The following is a 25,419-nucleotide window of genomic DNA, read 5'->3' as shown; positions in this document are numbered from 1 at the left end:
TTGTCCGCGTGTGTGTCCGCGCAGTGTGTCCACTGTGCAGGCGCAGTTTGCTGCCACCAGCAAACTGTGCTGCACGCCGCAACAGCGGCGGGGTTTGAATGATCCCCAAAGAGTATTATTTAAAGTGGTTTCCGTTTCCAATGCAAGTACAGGTTGAGTATCCCTTATCCAAAATGCTTGGGTACAGAGGTATTTTGGATATCGGATTTTTCCGCATTTTGGAATAATTGCATACCATAATGTGATATCATGGTGATGGGACCTAAATCTAAGCACAGAATGCATTTATGTTTCATATACACCTTATGCACACAGCCTGAAGTTAATTTTATCCAATATTTTTAATAACTTTGTGCATTAAACAATGTGTGTGTACATTCACACAATTCATTTATGTTTCATATACACCTTATACACACAGCCTGAAGGTCATTTAATATAATAGTTTTTATAACTTTGTGTATTAAACAAAGTTTGTGTACATTGAGCATCAGAAAACAAAGGTTTCACCATCTTAGTCTCACTCAAAAAAGTCCGTATTTCGGAATATTCCGTATTTCCGAATATTTGGATATGGGATACTCAACCTGTATATTGGTTTGTTCAGGCCTTCCTGTAAATTTGACTAAATAAATTATGTGATTTATTTAGTCAAATTCCGTGATTTTAGCCAAAGTGTTTGTATGATCCAGGACGAGTTGTTTATTCCTGTTCCTTGAATATATGCCACAGCTCAGTCTATTGTATCATCTGTGCAGCTTTTATGTCATAAACTTAAGTCATGCCAAATGTCTGTAATCTTCTGTCACCAAGGAAAACACTACTGAAAGGCTTCCTAAGTGATTACGTTTCTATCTCTTCAAATCATATGTGTATATGTGCATGTGTTATGGAGAAAGGGGTGTTGTCAGTGGCTACACACTCTCTACCCTCATCCACTGCACTGTGTAAAGAGAAAATGGCAGAATAATGTTTATATATTTCTATATTCTGTGGCTTCATAGCACAGTTCATCCGGCGGTGTCTTCATTTCTTTTCCTTCAGCTCGCGTGCCATCTGACACAGAGTGCATGGGCCGCAGAATGTCAGACACACGCAGTCATTGCAGATGGTTCCCTGTAATGCAAAATAACAAAGAGTGTGAGAGAGTGCTCGGAGATTGTGAAGGCTGCTCGGAGAGTATTAGAGTGTGAGAAAGACTGATTGGATAGTGTGAGTGACTGCTCTGAGAGTGTGAGAGATTGCTCGAAGATTGTGAGGAACTGCTCAGAGATTGTGAGAGACTATTTGGAGAGTATAAGTGAAAGCTCGGAGAGTGTAAGGGACTGCTCGGAGTGTGAGAGGGACTGATTGGATAGTGTGAGTGACTGCTCGGAGAGTGTGAGAGATTGCTCGAAGATTGTGAGGAACTGCTCAGAGATTGTGAGAGACTATTTGGAGAGTATGAGTGAAAGCTCGGAGAGTGTAAGGGACTGCTCGGAGTGTGAGAGGGACTGATTGGATAGTGTGAGTGACTGCTCGGAGAGTGTGAGAGATTGCTCGAAGATTGTGGGGAACTGCTCAGAGATTGTGAGAGACTATTTGGAGAGTATGAGTGAAAGCTCGGAGAGTGTAAGAGACTGCTTGGAGTGTGAGAGGGACTGATTGGATAGTGTGAGTGACTGCTCAGAGACAGCTAACAGATTCATCAGTACATGTGTGGAAGGCTATACCTGACCATCTAGGACCAGAGCAAAATTTGGAGGGGACAAATGCTGTAAAGGTGGGACTGTCCCCTAGAACTAAGTGGTTGGGAGGTATACTATGTACAGTATGTAATTTATAACACATATGTGGAGATGTACTAAGCCTTGGAGAGAGATAAAGTAGAGAGAGATAAAGTACCAGCCAATCATCTATCATGTTACAGGCTATGTTTGTAAAATGACAGGAGCTGACTGGATGGTAGATTATTACTCTACAAGGCTTAGTACAGCTGCCCCAAAAACAACTAGCATAGGGGTTGTTGGGAGAGGACCCAGGATAACTGTAATGAAGACTCTTTATTATGACCAGTATATGCTATAGGTTGCAGTGTCTGTTAAAAAGGCAATATTGCAATAACACAGTTTTTAAGGGACATGGGGGGTCATTCCGAGTTGATCGCTCGGTAGCTACTTTTGGCAGCCGTGCAAACGCATAGTCGCTGCCCACAGGGGATTGTATTTTAGCTGTGCAAGTGTGCGAACGCTTGTGCATCCGAGCGGTACAAAAACAGTTTGTGCAGTTTCTGAGTAGCTCAGAAGTTACTCAGCCGCTGCGATCTCTTCAGCCTGTTCGGTCCCAGAATTGACATCATACACCCGCCCTGCAAACACTTGGACACGCCTGCGTTTTTCCACCCACTCCCTGAAAACGGTCAGTTGACACCCATAAACGCCTTCTTCCTGTCAATCTTCTTGCGATCGGCTGTGTGAATGGATTCTTCGTTAAATCCATCGCCCAGCAATGATCCGCTTTGTACCAGTACGACGCGCCTGCGCATTGCGGTGCATACACATGCGAAGTAGTGCCCTGATCGCTGCGAAAAACAGCAGCATGCGATCAGGTCGGAATGACCCCCTAGGTCTTTAAGAAGACAGTCGTTAGGTCGACAGTCATTAGGTCGACCACTAATGGTCGACATGCAGTAGGTCAACAGGATTGCTAGGTCGACATGTGCTAGATCGACATGAAAAAAGGTCGTCATGAGTTTTTCACAATTTTTTTCATTTTTCCTACTTTTTCCTACTTTAAGATCCATGTTGACTACAATTGCGAGGCACCTTGCCCGAAGCATGGCGAGTGAAGCGAGCCATGCGAGGGGACACGGTGCACTAATTGGGGTTCCCAGTCACTCTACGAAGAAATCGACACCAATTTAAAAAACACACCTCATGTCGACCCTTTTTCATGTCGACATAGCAACCATGTCGACCAATAGTGGTCGACCTAATGCCTGTCGACCTAAGTGTGGCCGACCCAACGACCCATACCCGTTTTTAATTCCGTACACCTGACATAAGTAACATAGGTAAATTAGAATGAAAAGGAAAAGATAACACGTAACATATTTGTTCAATGCTGTTTATAGACCACATGATTGATACTGTAAACGTGGTGTGGTTTTAATGACTAATATTCTTGTAATAATCTTGTGGCTGAAACTCTGCATCAAGAAATAAAGCAAATTGATGGGACGTATCCAGAGCTGCAAGAATGTAAAGCTGGGGGTGTTAATTTCAAAGTCAAGCCGACCATGAGAACACTGGCTTCAGCTTGCTGTACTAAAGTACATATTCAGTAAAATGGCCTCAAAATAAAGATAATTTAAAAAAACAGACAATTATAAAACATCAACCAAGGACATCCGATTCAACAGGAGAGTGTTTGTTTCGGGTCTTGGAACACTCCAGACATGCTTATAGTTGTCAGACCTTCCACATTTTTACATGAGCATCAATGCAGTAGCTGTAGGATCTAGTTACAGGCACATCTGAGGCTGCTTAGTGGCCAGCCATAAAATAGTTATGGCCTCTTAAAGGGACAGGAATTCCTGGATAAGATTAGGTTGAGACTGTGGGCTAAATTTACTAAGATGGGAGTTCTATTTAAGATGAGATGTTGCCCATAGCAACCAATCAGATTCTACTTCTCATTTATCTAGCACCTTCTAGAAGATAATACCTGGAATCTGATTGGTTGCTATGGGAAACATTCCATCTTAAATAGAACTCCCATTTTAGTAAGTTTACCCCTGTGTCTCCTAAAGAATCCGGAACAAATTCTCTTTGCGCTCACAGAGTAAATAAAAACTACTTACAGGGATGTGATGACGTTCTCTGATGCCTGTGCGCATGGCGAGCAAAGCGCCCCCTACCACCGGCAGGCAGCAGCATTCTCCATAGTCTGAGGCCACTTTGCAAGCCAGGAAGCAGGGCACAAATGCCCCACATAGACCTGATGGGGGAAGAAATAACTTGCATGAAGTTAAGTTGTTATTGTGGCCTGCAGGCGTTGTTTATAGTAATCAAAAGGCAGAAGTTCATACAATGCTTTTATTCAGTGCAACCATATGTGCCAGGGGGGCCTGTGTACAATAGTAGTACTTGGGCCTCTCTCCTTTGTGCAGTATTATTTCTATTCACTGATAAGAAGAAGCTCTTGGGCTCCATTATGTCCATAACATCTGTGTGGCTCTGTGGCTCAACCCCCATACTGCACCAGATAGCCTGGGCTGTGATCTCACGGCTCCTCCTGGACCTCCGATTCTGACAGTCTACAGTTTCCTGTTGCTGGCAATCACCTCCCATCCTGGCTCCCTGGGGTGGGGGGGCTCAATGCAAGACCGTGTATATATCTAGTTCTATACTGTATACCGACATGAAGCTGAACCTTGACAGCTCAGTGTTGCTGGGTGAATATTAGAGATGTGCATGGACTCCTGTGGTTTGGTTTTGGTTCTAATTCATCATCATATTTTGGTTTTGGCAAAACCACCCTCAAGTTTTTTGGTTTGTATTTGGTTTTTGGTCAGGTTTTGGGTTCCTCTAAAATCAATAAAAAGAGCTAAAATCATGTAATTTGGACCTGTTTACAATGCAATCCAAGACCCAAATTCAGTTTTTAAATCCGAGTTCTGAACTGACAGCAGACCTGAGCTGGGTCTCAGTTCCACTCGGAACCAGGGCCGGTTCAAGGCCGCTCTGCGCCCCGGGCAGTAGACGGGGCGTGGCCTAATACAGGGGGCATGGTCAGTCACGCCCCCTGTACATTACTAGCGCCGCTTGAATGCTGAGCGGTGCGCGATGACGTCATCGCGCACCGCACAGCAAAAGGTCCTCTCCACGAAGGGAAACTAGACGCGTAGCGTCTAGTTCCCTTCGTGGAGAGGACCTTTGCTGTGCGGTGCGCGATGACGTCATCGCGCACCGCTCAGCAAAGGTGCTCTCCACGAAGGGAAACTAGACGCGTAGCGTCTAGTTCCCTTCACAGGAGGCGGGGACACAGCGGGCCGGGCAGCGGGCAGCGGACGGGGGACACAGCGGGCAGCAGTGGCGGATCTTGCCATGGTGCGGCGCCCTCCGGATGGCGCCAGCGCCCTCCGGAAGGCGGCGCCCCGGGCAAAAGTCCTGCTTGCCCGTGGCAAGATCCGCTACTGCTCGGAACCACAAAGTGATTATAAACTGGGACTTGATTCAACTCAGAACCCTTAAATTCAGGTGTGTTCCTATTTCAGGAAACTGAGCCGCACATCTCCAGTGAATATACTGGTTTGTAATGTGTCTTGGGGAGCCAGGAAGGGAGAAGGGTGTTAGTACTGTAGCAATGAAGACTGAGATTAGGAGGTCAAGACAGTCAGATGTTATGTAATTCTAATCTGTACTCTGTAAAGAATGCCCCAGGTGTGCCCAACTCCTCTCTCCTGCTACTACATACTTTTCCACTCATATAGATGATGCCATATTGTCCTTTCTTCTCTATGTCAATCCCTGCAAGAAGCAATCAATCCTTAGGCATACCGCCATATTTAATAAATATATTTTTTTGTATACAACTTTTCTTATGGTGCTTTTAATTGCAGAATAGTGGAACTGTGCCCCAAAACACAGGATTTAGGGATATTGCAGCCAGCAGGCAAACATGGGTCCGCTCCTTGCCCCTCTCTTCCAATTTACCCCTCATTAAAGTAATATCTGATAGGAAAGTAAAGTCATTCTATCTGAAATATGGAAGGGGAGTGTAAAGATTGCGGGGGATAGTTACACGGGATAGGAAAATACAGACATATGGGGATGCAGTATTTAGGTCGACATTAAGAATGCCCCCATTCATAATCTTGCCATCACAATAATGACAGTTATGATGATGACATTGTTAAATGTCAACCAGCAGCGTGACATGTGAAGTGCCATCCAGGTGCGGATCCAGAAGAAAATGATAGGGGGGGGCACCATGGAAGGGGCAAGTACATTTGCGTGCGGCTTCGGTGCATGTGAGGTGGCGCTTCTTATACAATGCCCACAGTTGTAGCGCTCATTATGCAATGTCCACTGTACTGGTAGTGCCCCTTATATAGACCCCATAGTAGTGGTGTCCCTTATGCAATGCCCGTATTGCCCCCAGTAGTAATGTTGCCTGTAGTAATGCCCCCAGTCATTATGCCCCCAGTGGTAATGCCCCTGCAGTTATGACCCCAGTAGTTTAGCCACCAGTAGTAATGCCCCCCTATAGTTTGCCCCATTGTAGTTTAGCCCCTGTAGTTATGCCCCCCTTATAGTTTAGCCACCAGTAGTAATGCCCCCCTGTAGTTTGCCCCATTGCAGTTTAGCCCCTGTAGTTATGCCCCCCTTATAGTTTAGCCTCCAGTAGTAATGCCCCCAATAGTTTGGCCCCTGTAGTTATGCCCCCAGTAGTTTGGCTCCCCCTGTAGTTTAGCCCCCAAGTAGTAATGCCCCTGTAGTTTAGCCCCCAAGTAGTAATGCCCCCAATAGTTTGGCCCCTGTAGTTATGCCCCCAGTAGTTTGGCTCCCCCTGTAGTTTAGCCCCCAAGTAGTAATGCCCCTGTAGTTTAGCCCCCAAGTAGTAATGCCCCTGTAGTTTAGCCCCCAAGTAGTAATGCCCCCAATAGTTTGGCCCCTGTAGTTATGCCCCCAGTAGTTTGGCTCCCCCTGTAGTTTAGCCCCCAAGTAGTAATGCCCCTGTAGTTTAGCCCCCAAGTAGTAATGCCCCCTGTAGGTGCCCACCAGTAATAATGCCCCCAGTAGCTGCCCCCCCAGTAATAATGCCCCCAGTAGCTGCCCCCCAGTAGTGATGCCCCCAGTTATAATGCCCCCAGTAGTAATGCCCCCCCCCCTCAGTAGTAATGCCCCTTGTTGATGCCCCCCCCAGTAGTAATGCCCCTTGTTGGTGCCCCCCCCAGTAGTAATGTCCCCCGTAGTTTCCCCCAGGAGATGCCCCCGCTGCATTAAGGAAGAAAAAAACATAATACTTACCGAGCCCCGTTCCCGCGCCGCTGCAGTCCTCCTTCTGGCTGGCGTCCTCTCCTCAGTACTATGAGAGAGACGTCATGACTGACGTCTCTCCCATAGCGCACGGCGCAGTGACAGCGCCGGAAGCCGGAGCTCAGTACTGAGCTCCTGCCTCCGGCTACCGCTGTGCAGGGAGACGGGCGCCCGCTGGTAACACAATCTCAGCGGGCGCCCGTCATCTCCCTGTGCGGCGGCGCCGACGCCGCGGGGGGGGGGGGGGGGGCGGGGGGAAGCCACAAATGACAGGGGGGGCACGGGCCCGAGTGCCCCCCCCCCTGGATCCACCACTGGTGCCATCATTGACACAAATATCGACATTAGGGGTAGGCTGCAGGACGGGGAGGAGGGTTCGGATTAGACTATGAGGGCGAGGTTAGGGTTAAGCACTCGGAGAAGGGTTAGGATTAGGCTACAGGGGAGAAGTTAAGGTTAGGCACTAGGAGGAGGGATACGATTAGGTTTCAGGGGAGAGGAGAGGGTTAGACTGTGGGATGGGGAGGTTAGGGTTAGGCACTTGGAGGAAGGTTAGGATTAGGTTTCAGGGGAGAGGTTAGGGTTAAACACTAGGAGAAGGGTTAGGATTAAGATACAGGGTATTTGCTAGGGTTAGGCTATGGGGGAGAGATTAGGGTTAGGCTGTGGGACAGGGAAGTAAAGGTTAGGCTGCAAGATGGGGAGGTTAGGATTAGGCACTAGGAGGAGGGTTAGACTTAGGCTGTGGGGGAGAGGTTAGGGTTAATAACTAGGAGGAGGGTTAGGATTAGGCTTCAGGGGAGAGGTTAGGGTTAGGCTGTGGGACGGGGAGGTCAGGGATAAGCACTAGGAGGAAGGTTAGGATTAGGCTATGGGAGAGAGGTTAAGGTTAGATTGCGGGATGGGGAGGTAAGGGTTAATGTAGCCCATACACTAGTGAGATATCAGGTACAATCCTTCGATTTCGACCACATCTGTGAGACAAATTGAAGGAATGTATGCACATTTTAGGTACCATGCGTCGCGATGCGCGGGCACGCCGGTCGAATGTCGCATCGCAAGATATTAAGGTGGTCATTCTGACCCGATCGCACTCTGCAGTTTATCGCAGCAGTGCGATTGGGTCAGAACTGCGCATGCGCCGGTGCCGCAGTGCACCGATGCCGCAGTGCGCCGATACATGCCAGACGACCGAAGGCCGTTGCTGTGCTACGTTCACCTCTGATTGACAGGCAGAGGCGGTCGCTGGGCAGGGGGGGGACGTAACGCCGTCATTTGGCCGCCATTTCGTGGGCGCGGTCCGGCCAAAGCAGGTGTGGCCGGACCGTGCAGGGGGCGTGCCGCAGCAGCTGCGTGACATGCAGCCGCTGCAGGCCGGGGAGCGATGAGTAGCTCCCGCCCAGCGCGCTAAAGCTGCGCTGGCCGGGAGCTACTCCTAAAGTGCAAAAGCATCGCCGCTGTGCGATGCTTTTGCACTTCTGCGGGGGCAGGGGGGCCGGCACTGACATTCGGGGCGGGATAGTCCTGTGCTGGGCGTCCCCCCGCATGTCTATGGTCATGATCATAGCCCTGCAAAATTTTGCAGGGCTACGATCAACTCGGAATCACCCCCAGAGTGCACTTAATATTTATCACATCGCAGTGCGATTGCATGTGTTTTTAAAAACACATGCGATATATCGCACTGCGATGCATGATGGGAACCCGCCGGGAGCGACCAGAGTCCGCACCCACTTGGCGTGATGTGCCCATCACGTGATTACTATGCGATCTATCTATGTCGCAGAGCATCGCACAAGTGTATGGGGGGCATAGGAGGAAGGTTAGGATTAGGCTACAGGGAAGATGTTAGCGTTAGGCACTAGGAAGAGGGTTAGGATTAGGCTACAAGGATTATGAATGTTGACCTATCATACCACACCCCATTGTATGTGTATATGACTGTTGCTATAGATCATCCGTTCATGTGTCACAATGTTTATCTCAATATGTTACAAACTTACACGTCACATATTTCTTATGTGTCATACTTACAGATCCCTACGTCATCAAAAAAGTCCGAGATATTAGAACTCCATTGACCTTTACTGTCAGTGGTAGTGGTGTACACTTGTACCACTTGAGGTTGCATGGAGACTGGGTAATTCAGTGGGATCTGCAAAATTAACATTTAAATACCATCTTAGACTGAGGTTACAAGTTCTCCTCAAGCAATAGCTGTAGTTATCATTAGACTAACATAACACAGGACACAACATCATTAATGCAATAGCATTAGCTGTCTAAGGAAACATAGCGCAATATTGTTTGAAGTGCATTTCCTAAAGCTTAATTGCTTTAACTGACAAATTGTACATTTCTATAAGTTTAAAAGAACTAAAAAAATGTGTTCTTAAAACTGTAAATATCTTAGTGAAATAAATATGAGTGGGCTTTTTTCAGCACCACCACCAGTTTCCATATGCCCTTACTGTAAAAGAGTGAAGACAGAATTGGTGCCACCCTCCTCCACCTATTTGTACAATAGGGACATAAGGCGCATGACTCTTGGGGAAGGGGCATGACAAGATTGATCCCAGAGAAAGCCATGCTACGATGCCCCATGCTAGTGTGCAACCACACATCCAATCTCTTGCAGCCACACACTACATAGATCTGCCCAGCTGCAATGCTGATCATTTTTTTCACATTGTACAAGGTAAGCTTCAAATAGGTAGAATTCTCTATCTTTGTATGCAAGGGCAGAAAGAACAGTGTCTAACTGCAATGCCACAGGCAATGGGTTTGAATTCCAGGTATGTCAGCATATTGAAACGTAATACAGGACGGTGTGACTGAATAACAAAGAAATCTCAAGTTGAGTTCATGAATGTTGTATAGGTATTTGCGACAGAAATGGTCAGGGTAGGAGACAGGGGCGGTCAGCAGATACTGGGCTTCAAAAAGGGGGGGAAGCTGCAAGTGAAAGTAATAAAAAACAGATCATTGACAAGTGCCGCCAACAGCGCCCCCTACCCTGCATTGCTATGTGCAGTGCCCTCTCCGCACACACCTAGTTACATCCCTGTTACCACCATCCCACGTCAAAAGGTCCCCAGTGAAGAATTACCCACCCCCACCCATCCTCCAGTGGCAATAAACTCCCTGCATAGAGTTTATTTGTGGAACTAACCCACCACAAGTGGCCCTACATCCCCCACCAGTGGCACTTCCCCTCCTCCCTGTCACCAGTCCCCAGCTCATCTTTGCTCTTTTGAGTGCAGAAATCCATAGATAGTGATCAAATTCCCCTCTTTACACTAACTACAATATACTAAGCTAGAGCATTAGCAAATATACATGTAAGGAGTCAGGACATAAAGAAACCATAAATAATGTAATTATACTTTTCCATTTCCTATCAGTATCTACACACTAAAATAAAAGCATGTGTACATGTGTAATAAAGAACACTCAGCAGGAATATATCCCTCGTACACTGGTCCCGAAGCTGCACATTTCATCAACAAGGGAGTGGTCAGTTTTCTGCGCAGGGGATATACTTAAACCGTGGTCCGGTAAATATCTTTAGACTATCCAGGTTGACCGTCAGGTACGTCAGTTCCATACATCCCTTACGTGTCCAGGTACACGTGTGGCAAATAGAACACAAAGCACAAAAAGGTGTGTAGAGACTTAAAAGTTCCAGAGAAATGTGTGTTATTTGTTATTCATTAGGTGAAGACCCAGAGCAGTGTTTCAGCACACTGGCCAAAAGAGCTGACACTTACTTGAGATTCAGCCATGGTGACGATGCTGTGTGAGAATTCAGTCCAAGGTCGTAAGTAGCTACAGAGAAACTCTGATCCAGTGTGAGAGAGTACAGCAAAGAATCCTACAATGGTGATTTCACTTTACCATCCCCCCCTTCCTCATTTGTGCTCCCAGTCTTGGTCCAGCCTCCGTACACCTCTCACAGCCCCCTGAACATCTAATTATACATAGATGTAATCCTCTCCCGGTTCCAGTGCCCACCCCTACTTCCCCTTTGTTAGGAAAGACTAGGAATGTGCTTTTCTGCTTTTAACAGATGTTGATAAGCATGTATAGAGTTAATGCCCTGGTGATGTGAAGTACATACATGCTACTGTAGTAATTGTACATGCTACACATGCTACAGGCTTCTGTGACCTTCTTTCACGCAATGTTTTTGCAGGTCTGTTTGGTGAGGATCAAATAACAAATGTAAATTAGAGTGAAATCATATCTAGGCTATCCCTGAGCAACACTGGCCTTGGTATTTACCTAGTTCCCTTATAGCGAGTACGACTGAAGGCTCATTATTAGTTACTACTCATTTCCAGAACCAATACTAATATCCTAAACTGCATGATGTCCTATATTTCCAAGTGACTGGCAAGAGAAGTAAGAAGTCACAAAGGCTTGCTGTCTATGTTTAAAATGAAAGCAAATTGGGTGAGGCGAATGTTGCTCAAAAATGAGTGCACTCAAAAATGCCTCTATTTGCCAGTATGCAGATCAGTGGACATCCTGAGAAAAAGCCGCATGTGTCTGTGTAGCATATGTGCCTTGCATACCCTCCAACACAGCTATGGCGAATATCGGTACAAATTAGGGAATGGGGCATGGCCACGGGCAAAGGGGGCACGGCTCTGCGGCGCTCCCATAGGAAACAATAGGCTTGGGAGACACCAAAACCCAGTACAAAGCCCTTTTTGGCCGGTTCAGACCATAAAAAATGGTTCTGTACTGGCCAGAAAGATACAGTTGGAGGGTATGGCGTTGTTTACAACTATTCAATATTATCGCTCACTTTCACCTGTTCTTTAGTGTTGAAGGTGCGCTCAGCACAGCCTCCATCCATTTAGGTAAGCACAGACAGTCTCTAGCACCTGCTGCAGCTGTGTCAGGAAGTCTGACTTTCTACATGCACTACTGAGTATGCGTGCCCTCCCCGCACGTCTTTCTCCATTGGCGTGTATTCTGTATGGATGTACCCCTCAGACTCTCCAACTATAGAGCCAAATTATCTCCTTATTACCCTAGACCAACACCGCTTGTATCTAGAAGTGTACCGCTACATACCACCAGGATGTATGCGCCATTACCACCTGGCACACTACAACAACCAGCATGCCCAACTGCTGCAGGCTGCTCTTTGCATACAAATAACCTGTTTAACCCTGTGTCCAATGCCACCTGTAATAGGGCCAGATTATGCCTTGGGGGTGCCCGGGGCACTTAAGACGGGGTGGGGGGGACCTAGTGGAAGGGATTGGCAGGGGTATGTTAAATATTGTGCATAATCAGTTTAAACCAATGGAGTATATTAGATTTAACTAATAGTTTAATAATGCCTGGGTACTGTTTATAGCTCCACCTAATTGAAAGACAACTATTTTATATAATGTTCTTGTAGTGAAACAAAGACAAATTACACAACCTTAAAATACACATAGCCTGCAGAGCGCAGACCAAATATCCATCAGTTATAATTGGAGGTGGAACGCAGTTCCGCCTCCTCCGGCTCACCTAACCCGAAACGTGAGCCCGGAGCCGTATGGGAATGCCGGGCGCCCCCTGAGGTTGTGTTACTAGCGGGCTCTGGCACCTTCCCCTCAGCGGCAGCCGGAGCTCACTGCATTAGTGAATAGCAAGTGAACCAAGTGGTATTTCATTATGCAATTGTGATAGAAAGAATGAGTTAGCGTTAAATGTAACTCTGCAAGGACTGCTGGTATCAAGACTTAGAGACCACAGGACACTTTAGCTGTAATGAAAGTTGGTCTCAGTCATTCAAGACTTGTGAGTCAGTACACATCAGGGGCATTAGGGTCTACTTACTAAGCCTTCGAGAGAGATAAAGTAAACAGAGATAAAGTACCAGCCAATCAGCTCCTAACTGCCATGTTACAGGCTGTGCTTCAAAAAATGACAGGAGCTGATTGGTACTTTTTCTCTGTCTACTTTATCTCTCTCTAAAGCTTAAGGTGTGTACACACGGTGAGATTTATCCTTTCGATTTTGACTATATAGTCAAAATCGCAAGGAAAGTGACTGCAAATCACACTGTATTTAGCCAGCTGCAATACCGATGCGTACTCCCGTGGGGTCGGTATCACAAGGAAAGATAGATTGTGTAAGCAAGTCAATCTTGACTCTATTAAGTACAATCTAGTACATAGTATAGTCAAAATTGGCACTTAGTCATAATATCACATAGTCAAAAACTCAAGTAAAGATAATCAATATCGGTGGGACAGGGCTGCGGGGAGTTCAGGGGAAATAGTCAAAAACTCACCATGTGTACACACCTTTAGTACACAGGGCCTAACTCAGACCTGATCGCAGCTGCAAATTTGTTAGCAAATGGGCAAAACCACGGGGGTCATTCTGACCTGATTGCACGCTGCCGTTCATCGCTGCGTAGCGATCAGGTCAGAAGTGCGCATGCACTGGTGCCGCAGTGCGCCGGCGCATGGCTGACAGCCGACGGCTGTCGTTGCCCAGCGATCACCTCTGCCTGGGTCGCTGGGTGGGAGGGGGTGGCGTTTTGCCGCTGTTTTGTGGGCGCAGTCCGGCCAACGCAGTCCGGACACGCAGCGCTGCGACCCGGGCAGCAACGAGTAGCTCCCGGCCAGCACACAAAAGCTGCATTGGCCGGTAGCTACACCTGAAGTGCAAAAGCATCGCCACTGTGCGATGCTTTTGTACTTCTGTGGGAGGGGGGGGCGGGCCTGACATGCTGGGTGGACTACCGATGTGCTGGGTCCCCCCCCCCCATATGTCAGTGTGCCTGATCGTAGCCCTGCAAAATTTTGCAGGGCTACGATCAGGTCTGAACTAGGCCCCATGTGCACTGCAGGGGGGGGGGGGGGGGGGGGGGGCAGATATAACATGTCCAGAGAGATTAGATTTGGGTGTGGTGTGTTCAAAATGAAATCTAAATTGTAGTGTAAATATAAAGCAGCCAGTATTTACCCTGCACAGAAACAATATAACCCACCCAAATCTAACTCTCTCTGCACATGTTATAGCTTCCCTGCTTGCAGTGCACATGGGGGGTCATTCCGAGTTGATCGCTGGCTAGCTATTTTTTGCAGTGTGTGATCAGATAGACACCTCCTATGGGGGAGTGTATTTTCGCTTTGCAAGTGTGCGAACGCTTGTGCAGCCAAGTGGTACAAAAATGTTTTGTGCAGTTTCTGAGTAGGTTTGAACTTACTCAGCCGCTGCGATCACTTAAGCCTGTTCGTGGCCGGAATTGACGTCAGACACCCGCTCTTCAAACTCTTGGACACGCCTGCATTTTTCCAAACACTCCCTGAAAGCAGTCAGTTGCCACCCACAAACGCCCTCTTCCTATCAATCTCCTTGCGATCGGCTGTGCAAATGGATTCTTCGTAAAACCCATCGCTCTGCAACAATCCGCTTTGTACCCGTATGACGTGTCTGCGCATTGCGGTGCATACGCACGTGCAGTTTTGCAGAGTTTTGACCTGATCGCACCACAGCGAAAAAACCTAGCGTGCGATCAGGTCGGAATGACCCGCATAGTATTTTTCCCATTTGCTAACAAATTTGCTGCTGCGATCAGCTCTGAATTAGGCCCATAGATCACACAGCCCTAAATGCTACAAATGTTAGGAGAAGTACTGAGAATAAAAGGCAAAACAGTTGTTACAGACATAGACTATGGGGGTAATTCTAAGTTGATCGCAGCAGGAATTTTGTTAGCAGTTGGGCAAAACCATGTGCACTGCAGGGGAGGCAGATATAACATGTGCAGAGAGAGAGAGATTTGGGTGTGGTGAGTTCAATCTGTAATCTAAATTGCAGTGTAAAAATAAAGCAGCCAGTATTTACCCTGCACAGAAACAAAATAACCCACCCAAATCTAACTCTCTCTGCAAATGTTATATCTGCCCCCCCTGCAGTGCACATGGTTTTGCCCAACTGCTAAAAAATTTCCTGCTGCGATCAACTTGGAATTACCCCCTATGTGCTATTTGTGCACTAGAATTGTTATTAGCAGTAGCGGATCTTGCCACCGGCAAGCAGGACTTTTGCCCGGGGTGCCACCTTCTGGAGGGCGCCGGCGCCATCCGGTGGGCGCCGCACCATGGCAAGATCCGCTACTGTTTGGCAGTGCCCCCCGCTGTGAAGGGAACTAGATGCTATCCGTCTAGTTTCCCTTCGTGGAGAGGATCTTTGCTGTACGGTGCGCGATGATGTCATCGCGCACCACACAGCATTGTGGGAATGGCACAGACGCTAGGGGTCATAATTGACCTCTAGTGTCTATCTATGCTGTGCTATGGGAGAGACGTCATGACATCTCTCCCATAGATCCGAGGAGAGGATCGGCGCCGACGGAGGTCTGCAGCGGTCGGGAATCAGGAGCGGGGATAGCAAGTATTCTTTTTATTTTTATTTTTTTTATTTTAATAAGCGGCGCTACTGTACAGGGGGCACAAATGGGGGCACAACTCTACAGGGGGCGTACCTGACCACGCCCCTGGATGAAGCCACACCCCTGTTTTTTGCCCGGGGCGCCACAAGGGCCAGAACTGGCCCTGGCTATTAGTGTACTTGGCATGAACGGATGCAGAGCTCAAAGAATCGGTTTATCGTGTACAACAAGAGAGGGACTGCAATTCTGCAGGAACCAAACGCCAACACCAATAAATCCTAGACACCAAAAGTTGTTGTGCAAAAATCATTTATAAATTCAACCGAATCGATTACCTAGTGTACAACAATGTACACGATTTCCCAAATGGCATGGTGACTAGTATATCAGCAAACAATTGTAAAACACTAGAGCAAATAAACTGACTAGGAGACGTTGTGTTTTACAAGACTACTCCAGTTGAAAACAGGATATCGTAAAATCACAGAAGGTTTTGAAACAATTCATGCCTGCAGCTGGAACTGGAAGCATATTTGGAGAGTAAATGACAGGTCAAGGAACAGGAGTACCACGAGGAGCAACAAAGGGAAACCCCCAAAAGGTATGAAGAAGAGTTTGAGAACTTCATCTACTGTGTACTCCAAATACTCCAAGAGACAATGGGGGTAATTCAGACCTGGGGGTATATTTACTAATATTCGTGTTTTAGCCGTTTTTAAGGGTGTTTGAACTCGAATGGTATCGGGTGCATTTTACTGCAACTTTTTGAATCCTGATCCGGTCATTTACTAAGCTGCCGAGTTTGCAACATTCGTCTTTTCCGATGTCGATGTGATTCGTAATGTCAGGCAGTGTTTTACGGGAGTGATGAGTAAAACACTGCCTGACAAAACATAAGGAATCCCGGCCGGATCTGTGAGATCTGTGCAGGGCTTCATTGTGCACCTTTGAAAAAAAAAAATGAAAGTGTTAAAAATCAAGAAAAAAATTGCGTGGGGTCCCCCCTCCTAAGCACAACCAGCCTCGGGCTCTTTGAGCCGGTCCTGGTTGCAAAAATATGGGGAAAAAATTGACAGGGGTTCCACCATATTTTAACAACCAGCACCGGGCTCTGCGCCTGGTCCTGGTGCCAAAAATACGGGGGACAAAAAGCGTAGGGGTCCCCCGTATTTTTAACACCAGCACCGGGCTCCACTAGTAAGAGAGATAATGCCACAGCCGGGGGACACTTTTATATAGGTCCCTGCGGCCCTGGCATTAAATCACTAACTAGTCACCCCAGGCTGGGGTACAATGGAGGAGTGGGAACCCCTTAAATCAAGGGGTCCCCCCCTCCAGCCACCCAAGGGCCAGGGGTGAAGCCCGAGGCTGTCCCCCCATCCAAGGGCTGCAGATGAGGGGCTGATAGCCATGTGTAAAAATAAGAATATTGTTTTTTGTAGCAGTACTACAAGTCCCAGCAAGCCTCCCCCGCAAGCTGGTACTTCGAGTACCACAAGGACCAGCATGCGGTGGAAAAACGGGCCCGCTGGTACCTGTAGTACTAGTACAAAAAAATACCCAAATAAAAACAGAGCTCACACACCTTGAAAGTAAAACTTTATTACATACATGCACACCTACATTCACACATACTTACCTATGTTCACACGAGGGTCGGTCCACTTCTCCAAGTAGAATCCATGGGGTATCTGAAAATAAAATTGTACTCACAAAAATCCAGTGTAGATCGGTCCTCTTCTGAGCTTGTAATCCACGTACTTGGCAAAAAAAAAAACCAAAAAACCCGAACCACGCACTGAAAGGGGTCCCATGTTTACACATGGGACCCCTTTCCCCGACTGCAGAGAGCCCCCGTGACTCCTGTCACAGAGGGTCCCTTCAGCCAATCAGGGAACGCCACGTCGTGGCACTCTCCTGATTGCCTGTGCGCTCCTGAGCTGTCAGTCAGGCTGCGCACGGCAGAGATACAATGCAGCGCATAGGCGCTCCATTGTATCCAATGGTGGGAACTTTGCAGTCAGCGGTTGACCGCGAGTAACCTCACAGGAGCTCAGTTTTGTAAGTTGGTGCAGCAGTAAGCAGGCACTTAAGAGGGGGGCTGCTCCAGGCAGCCCTAAAAAGAGCTTTTTTGTGAAGAAAAAGTGAAGACTTCAAGGGCAGCAGCAGCGGTAAATGTCAGGATATATTCACTGCTGCTGCTCCAGCTCTCCCCAGCGGCGCTGTACACTCCCGAGCCCTGGTTGCCGGGTACCTACAGCGGAGGCTCCGGTTTTCTTCACGTTAGACACACATGGCTGGGGCTCTCCAGGATCGCGTTACCGCGCTTCGGAAGGTGGTAAGTGGGTCCCGCTTGCGGGACCCAGTCTTTAGTGCGATCCGGCGTGGTCAGTGGGAGGCGGGCCGCGCGCGCTGGCGGTGGACACTGTGGCAGTACAGGCGATCCCACTAGATCACCAGGGCATGGGCGCAGGTCAGGTTTTCTCTCTAAACCGATTATTATGTCGCCCACAGTACCCGGTGGTTTTGCCAGCAGGGGGATAAGGCTTAGACCTGAAGCCCCTCCCCCAGCCCCAGGGCGCCATTTCCAGCAAGTGTTCCCGCCCTGGAGCTGCATTTCTGTCTTTACCTCACTCCCTGTCAGTGTCTGCGGCGCCATTATCCCTCAGCTCACTGTTCCTGGGACTGCTTGGGCAAATCCTCCTATGTAAAGCCGCCTGGTTGTCAGCGCTGTGCCTTTACATGACACCAGAGGTGTATCTAGGGTAGGGCGAGTGGGGCACATGCCCTGGGCGCCTTGGCAGGCCCAGGAGAGGGGGCGCCACCGGCGGCCAGGGCATCATGCCCCACTCGCCCCCGTCAAGCCGAAATGTGAGGGGAGGAGAATGCAGCGTCTCTCCCTCCCCTCACCGCCGCTGTCAGCCCTAGTAGCGCTGCCAGCAGCGCTGCTGTGTCCGGTCTCCGGCGGCATTAGCCAATCAGAGCTTGCGGACCGGATCCTGATTGGCTGCCGGTCCGCAAGCTCTGATTGGCTAGTGAACCGGCGCCACACAGCCGCCGGAGACCTGGAGCGGTGAGGGGAAGGAGAGGCGCTGCGCTCTCCTCCCCTCACATATCAGAGCAAGCGGTGAGTGACCGGGGAGGGAGGGGGGGGGGAGAGAGAGAGCACAGTGGGGCATGTAACTGGCACAGTGGGGCATGTATCAAGCTCAGTGTGGGGCATGTATCTGGCACAGAGGGGGATGTAACTGGCACAGTGGGGCATGTAACTGGCACAGTGGGGCAATGTAACTGGCACTGTGGGGCATGTAACTGGCACTGTGAGGCATGTATCTGGCACTGTGGGGCAATGTAACTGGCACTGTGGGGCATGTATCTGGCATTGTGGGGCAATGTAACTGGCACTGTAGGGCATGTATCTGGCACTGTGGGGCATGTATCTGGCACTGTGGGGCATGTATCTGGCACTGTGGGGCATGTATCCGGCACTTTGGGGCATTGTATCTGGCACTGTGGGGCAATGTAACTGGCCATTTTTTCGCCGCACGCGCCTTAGGCGCGCACACATGCTTCTTTTGCTGTGTTTTTTATTTTGGGGGGGGGGGGGGGAGCGCCATTTTCCATCTTGCCCTGGGCCCCGAAAACCCTAGCTATGCCTCTGCATGACACTTAAGTATTCTTCCTCCCTTTTTAGACAGTGATAGTTAAGAAAGAGTGCATTTAGTCAGGGTTTTATAGTACAATTACCCTGTGATATACATCTAGTTCTGACTGTGTACTGTTATATCTATTGTTATATAGCTGTGTAAGCTAGTCCAGTGCAGTATTATTGTCAGTAATAACCTCTGCATTGTACAAACTGTGACTTTCTGTGTGTGCATTTGATAGCTGAGTGCATACCCTCCAACATTTTACACAGAAAAATCGGTACAAATCCGAAAAAGGCGTGGCCGCGGGTAAAAGGGGCGTGGCCATGCCCCTTTTCCTATACTTTCAATGGAAGTTTGGAGAGCCAAAAATCGGTACAGACCATAAAAAAAAGGTACCGTACCTATTAAAAAGGTACAGTTGGAGGGTATGTGAGTGGTGTCCATTTCGTGTCTTTCACTCAACCTGCTATCACTATATTCCATAACCTGAGGGGGCTTGGTGCGTCAGGTTTTATCTAAATATAGGATTTTCACAAAGATATACTGTATTACGTACTTTTCTCTGTGATTTAGTCACCATATCTCTCCTTTATCTCTGCTAGTGCTGACTACACTGCACAGGGGTTTGGGTTTAGAGGTATAGTGCTGCTGATAATTGTACTGTGTTACCTCATACTGCAAGTATATCATGTCTGCTTCTGAGGGTAACAATTCTGGGGCTGAACACACTGTCGGTGTTGCTGAAGCCACAGACCCATATGAGGAGAATATAGCAGCTGTGGGCTCTGGTTCTGGGGGCTCCTTGCCCCCCAGTGGGACTGTTGCAACGGAGGCACATACTAACCCACCGTGGGCCGCTTTTTCCACGTTTCTGCATACGCTAGTTCATAAACTAACACCCCCTATGGGATCCCCAATGCCGGTACAACCGTATGTGGTCCCTGCAGCTAACCCGCCGTGGGCGGACGATTTATCTGCTCAGTTAAAGAAGTTGAACCAGTCCCTGACTACTAAAAAGTCTGACCATCGCTCGCCTAAGTCCAAGGGGTCCTCTAAGCGAGCGCTTGTTTCCTCACAATCCGACGCTGTCATTGACACCTCGTCGGATGGAGACGGCGCGTACACTGACCCCACAGGTTCTGACTCAGATACGGCTGATGGGGAGGGTAGTTCACATGTGGATGTTCCTGATCTTTTGGAGGCAATTAAGTTAATTCTACAGATTACGGATGATCCCGAGCCATCCGTCCCTCCTAAGAAACCAGATAGGTTCAAGCATCAGAAGGGGGTTAAACAAGTTTTACCTCACTCTCACCACCTAGTGGATATACGTCAGGAACCCTGGGAAAACCCGGGTACGAAGTTTGTGCCTCAAAAGAAAATGCTGGCTCGCTATACCCTCGTCCAGAGCTGGCTAAGAATTGGGAAACGCCTCCAGTGGACTCACATGTGGCTAGGATGGTGGTTTCCTCAGCTCTGCCTGTCATTACCGTCATGTCTCTAAAAGAGTCTACGGATAAGCGTGTGGAGGGTTGTCTGAAAGAGATTTACACCCTCATGGGTGCTGCGCAAAGGCCCACTATTGCAGCAACATGGGCTGCCGAGGCTATTGAAGCATGGGCCTTGGAGTTAGATACTGAAATCTCCTCTGAACATGCTAGACAATGCTTGTCATATATTGTCACAGCTTTTTGCTATATTAAAGAGGCAGCTTCGGATGCCGGTATCCTAGCAGCCAAGGCCTCTACTACGTCAGTCCTGGCTCGCCGGATATTGTGGCTGAGATCCTGGTCTGTGGATCTGGACTCTAGAAAAACCCTGGAGGTACTCCCTTTCAAGGGAGATATTCTGTTTGGGGAGGACTTAAATAAGATAGTGGCTAACTTGGCTACTGCCAAAACTGCCTGTCTGCCAAATACCGCTCCTTCTGTGTCGAAGGCTAAAGGTACGTCCTTTCGCCCATTTCACCCTTCAGGTAAAGCAAAAGGTCAGGCGTACCACATGCAGGCACGCACTTCCAAACCTGGTAAGCCGAAGCCCAAAAGAGCCTGGCCTGCCCGTCAGCCAGCTTCCAAGACCGATAAGCCTGCCGCATGACGGGGCGGGCCTCCCCCTGGGGGATCCCAGGGTGGGGGGATGGCTTCTAGGGTAAACCCAGGAATGGTTGAAGACCACTTCAGATGCCTGGGTACGGGAAGTCGTCACTCGAGGTTACGCCATAGCCTTCAAAAACCGACCCCCTCATCGATTTTGCCAGACAGACGTCCCGTCGGACCAGGCAAAGGCAAACACTCTGCATTCGGTGGTACAGACCCTCCTGGATACAGGAGTTGTAGTACAGGTGCCTCTTGCTCAGAGGGGCCGGGGGTACTATTCTCCGCAGTTTCTAGTTCCGAAACTGAATGGGTCCTCCCGGCCCATTCTCAACCTCAAGGCATTGTACAGGTTTATGAAGGTTTCCAAGTTCCGTATGGAAACCCTTCGCTCTATAGTTCTAGCCTTGGAACCTGGGGACTACATGGTCTCCCTGGACATACAGGATGCTTACCTGCATATTTCTATAGCAGCGTCACATCAGCAATACCTGAGGTTCGCTATAGGCAACCTTTATTACCAGTTTTGGGCGTTATCTTTTGGTTTAACAATGGCTCCGCGAGTCTTCACCGAAGTAATGGCGGTGAGGACTGTGGTACTCCGCCGTCAAGGGGTCAGGATACTGCCGTACCTGGACGACTTGTTAATCCTGGCAAATTCCCCAGAACTTCTCCCGTGTCATCTGGATATGACGTCCGGTTTCTACAAGCCCATGGGTGGCTCATCAACTGGACGAAATCCTCCCTGGTCCCTGCTCAGAGCATGGTGCACCTGGGAGCGCTATTGGACACTCACAACCAGCGGTTGTTCGTGTCTCAGGAGAAAGTCCTGAAGCTTCAGGACAGGATTCGTTGCTTCCTTTCTAGTCCGCAAGTGTCGATACATTCGGCAATGCAGGTGCTGGGCCTCATGGTCTCAGCATTCGACATGATGGAGTATGCTCAATTCCATTCTCGCCCCCTCCAAAGGCTGATTCTAGCCAAGTGGGACAGCCTGCCTCACCGGATCAGGTCTCAGATGTTCTCATTGACTCCGGAGGTCCGTCTGTCGCTACTTTGGTGGCTCCGGGACCAACAGTTGTGCAGGGGCCGTCCCTTCTGGATATCCAACTGGGTCCTGTTGACAACAGATACCAGTCTAAGAGGTTGGGGCGCGGTGCTGGAGCAACACTCCCTTCAGGGTCGGTGAACCAAGGAGGAATCTCTCCTCTTGACCAACATTCTGGAATTGCGGGCGGTCTTCAATGCATTGAACCTGGCCCAGCATTTAATTCAGAACTGTCCTGTTCAAATACAGTCGGACAACGCCACCACAGTGGCTTACATAAATCATCAAGGCGGCACTCAAAGCCGTTTGGCAATGAAGGAAGTCTCACGGATTCTACGTTGGGCGGAACGCCATCTACCGGCCATATCGGCAATATTCATTCCGGGAGTCCTGAATTGGGAAGCGGACTTTCTCAGTCGTCAGGACGTGCATGCCGGCAAGTGGAGCCTCCATCCAGAAGTGTTTCAACTCCTAGTGGAAAAGTGGGGTCTTCGGAGCAAGGACAAGGAATCCTCAAGCAGCATTCATGGATGTGCTGGCGGTGCCGTGGAGGTTTCGTCTGCCGTACGTGTTCCCTCCAGTGTCACTCCTGCCCAGGGTAATTCGGAAGTTCAAGCAAGAAAAAGGAAATCTGCTTCTCATAGCTCCGGCGTGGCCCAGACGGCACTGGTTCTCAGACCTGCAAGGCCTATCGTCAGAGCGTCCACTTCTACTTCCACAACGCCCAGACCTCCTCGTTCAGGGCCCCTGTGTCTACCAGGACCTAGCCCGGCTGTCTTTGACGGCGTGGCTCTTGAAGCTTCAATCTTGAGAGCTAAGGGTTTTTCTGAAGAGGTCATTAAAACTATGTTGCAGGCCCGGAAACCGGCTTCTGCTCGGATTTACCATAGGGTCTGGCTTTCCTACTTTGTTTGGTGCGCATCTAATAATTATGACGCTTCCAAGTTTAGTACAGCCAAACCTTTGGCTTTGCTGCAGCAGGGCCTAGATTTAGGCCTGCGTCTGGCCTCCCTCAAGGTTCATATTTCTGCCTTGTCGGTGTGGTTTCAGAGAAAAATTGTGACTTTACCTGATGTTCATATTTTCACTCAGGGTGTGTTGCGTATCCAACCTCCCTATGTCCCGCCTGTGGCTCCTTGGGACTTGTCGGTGGTTTTGGAGACGTTGCAGGAACCTCCGTTTGAACCCCTGGGTTCAGCTGACCTTAAGTGGCTTTCCTTTAAGGTGGTGTTCTTGCTGGCTATTGCCTCTGCTAGAAGAGTGTCGGATCTGGGTGCCTTGTCTTGTAGTTCCCCATATCTGATTTTTCACCGTGACCGGGCGGTTCTTAGGACTCGTCCCGGATATTTGCCTAAGGTGGTTTCTTCGTTCCACCTTAATAAGGAGATTGTGGTTCCGGCCTTTGTCTCTCCTGATTTGTCTCCAAAAGAGCGGTCTTTGGATGTGGTATGGGCTCTCCGTATCTATGTGAAGAGAACTGCTTCTATTCGAAAATCTAATTCTCTCTTTGTTTTGTTTGGATTTCACAAACGTGGCTGGCCTGCACACAAGCAGACCCTTGCCAGATGGATTAGAATGGTGATTGCATATGCTTATGTGAGGGCTGGTCTGTCAGCTCCTGCTCACGTTACGGCCCATTCTACTCAGTCTGTTGGACCCTCTTGGGCGGCCCAACGTGGTGCGACCCCAGATCAATTGTGCAAGGTGGCTACGTGGTCCTCCGGGAACACGTTCATAAGGTTCTATGCCTTCGATACTGCCGCTTCCCAGGATGCTTCCTCTGGACGCCGGGTTCTTGTGCCCGCTACAGTGCGTCCCCTCCCATAAGGAACTGCTTTAGGACATCCCCATCGTCCAATCCTTGTGGAGCCCAGTGTACCCCGCAGCAGAAAACGTGATTTATGGTAAGAACTTACCTTTGTTAAATCTCTTTCTGCGAGGTACACTGGGCTCCACAAGGCGCCCACCCTGACGCACTTAGCTTCTTTGGGTTGGTATGGCATTAGCCGCTGACACTTCTCTTGTCGTGAGAGTGTGGTGTATGTCAGTGGCGCACCCATGGGGGGTTTCCGAGCACCCAGAAACCCCCCTCCACTAAAAAAAAGCTGCATGAGTATTAGTAATGGCTGTCTAGCGTCCTCTGCAGCCTGCTGTCTTCCTGGTGGCACTTGTAAGTGCAATAAAAGTTTACTTTATTTTAATTATAGTACATATATATCCATGTGCATACATATATACACATGTATATACATACATACATATAAACACACACACACACACACACACACACACACACACACACACACACACACACACACACACACGATATATATATACATGTGCATATATATATGTGTACTGTATGTGTGTGTACCTATATATATATATATATATATATATATATATGTATGCATGTTTAATATGCTATGTATATGTGTATATGTATGTGTGTGTGTATGTATATATATATGTATATAATTGCAGAATTGAACCGTCACTCGTCGCTGATATGGGTCATGTGCGGTGCCTTCAGTGAAGTAATTATAGCAAGTGGAAGAACTGCGGCACTCGTAATAGATGAAGGTAAAGGTGCTGTTTATTGGATCAAGTCCATCATAAAAATGCCATGCAAGGCCGACGTTTCGGTGCCATGCACCGTTTTCAAGGCAGGCATGAACAAGTGGACAAACAAACAATACATGTGAATTACACTCACCTAAATAGGAGACAAGTCACCGCTCCACGGGAGAGCCGGGTCCGGCGTGCGCTTCCGCCAGCTGCAGCCGCGGGTGCGTCACGTCCGGTGACGTCAAACGGCATCCGCTTTGGTTACCTTAGCAACGCGTCCCGTTGCCCTGGCGACGCGTCTGTTTGCCGGGCCAACTGCAGGATACCTCTGACTAATCTCCCCGGCCCTCACCGCGGGCGCCTACATACAAGCAAAAGCATAATCCTGTAGTGAACATTAAAAACAAACACAGAAGTAAACGTTAAACATATGCTCTAAGATGGAGATCACTACTGTGGAACATGCATGTGATGAACAGCAAATGGTCACAACAGCCCGCAACAGCAGCATGCAAGGCGTTACTAGATGGAACAGTTCCATAGGCTGGCATATTTAGGGTGCAGGTCACACAGGTTGTCATGACCTAAGTAATGCTGAAATATAAGTCCCTGCAGGGAGAATAAA

At 48.7% G+C, this 25,419-nt stretch overlaps 1 protein-coding gene across 2 annotated transcripts; it reads right to left on the bottom strand.

The window, feature by feature from the left end:
* Nucleotides 1-322: 322 nt before the first annotated feature.
* On the bottom strand, nt 323-25,128 carry LOC134966129 (cornifelin homolog B-like). 2 transcript variants are annotated; one of them, XM_063942637.1, is made up of 4 exons: nt 24,943-25,128; nt 9,057-9,177; nt 3,842-3,978; nt 323-1,116 (listed from the first exon to the last, which is right to left on the bottom strand). In XM_063942637.1, the coding sequence occupies exons 2-4, from the start codon at nt 9,151-9,153 to the stop codon at nt 1,027-1,029; spliced, it is 324 nt and encodes a 107-aa protein (XP_063798707.1). In that variant the 5' UTR covers nt 9,154-9,177; nt 24,943-25,128; the 3' UTR covers nt 323-1,026. The 2 variants fall into 2 exon arrangements, with proteins under 2 accessions (XP_063798707.1, XP_063798706.1); XM_063942636.1 differs by lacking the exon at nt 24,943-25,128 and adding an exon at nt 10,793-10,964.
* Between the last annotated feature and the right edge of the window lie 291 nt (nt 25,129-25,419).

Source organism: Pseudophryne corroboree, chromosome 10 (assembly GCF_028390025.1).
Source record: "Pseudophryne corroboree isolate aPseCor3 chromosome 10, aPseCor3.hap2, whole genome shotgun sequence".
NCBI lineage: Eukaryota > Metazoa > Chordata > Amphibia > Anura > Myobatrachidae > Pseudophryne > Pseudophryne corroboree.
This window is presented reverse-complemented; position numbering and strand designations above follow the sequence as displayed.

Excerpts from the sequence above, each read along its gene's own strand:
- LOC134966129 (XM_063942636.1), bottom strand. Across the intron at positions 3,979-9,056 it reads TTTTGATGACGTAGGGATCT|GTCTATGTGGGGCATTTGTG; the intron begins GTAAGTATGACA and ends TTCCCCCATCAG. Across the intron at positions 1,117-3,841 it reads GAGAACGTCATCACATCCCT|GGAACCATCTGCAATGACTG; the intron begins GTAAGTAGTTTT and ends TTTGCATTACAG.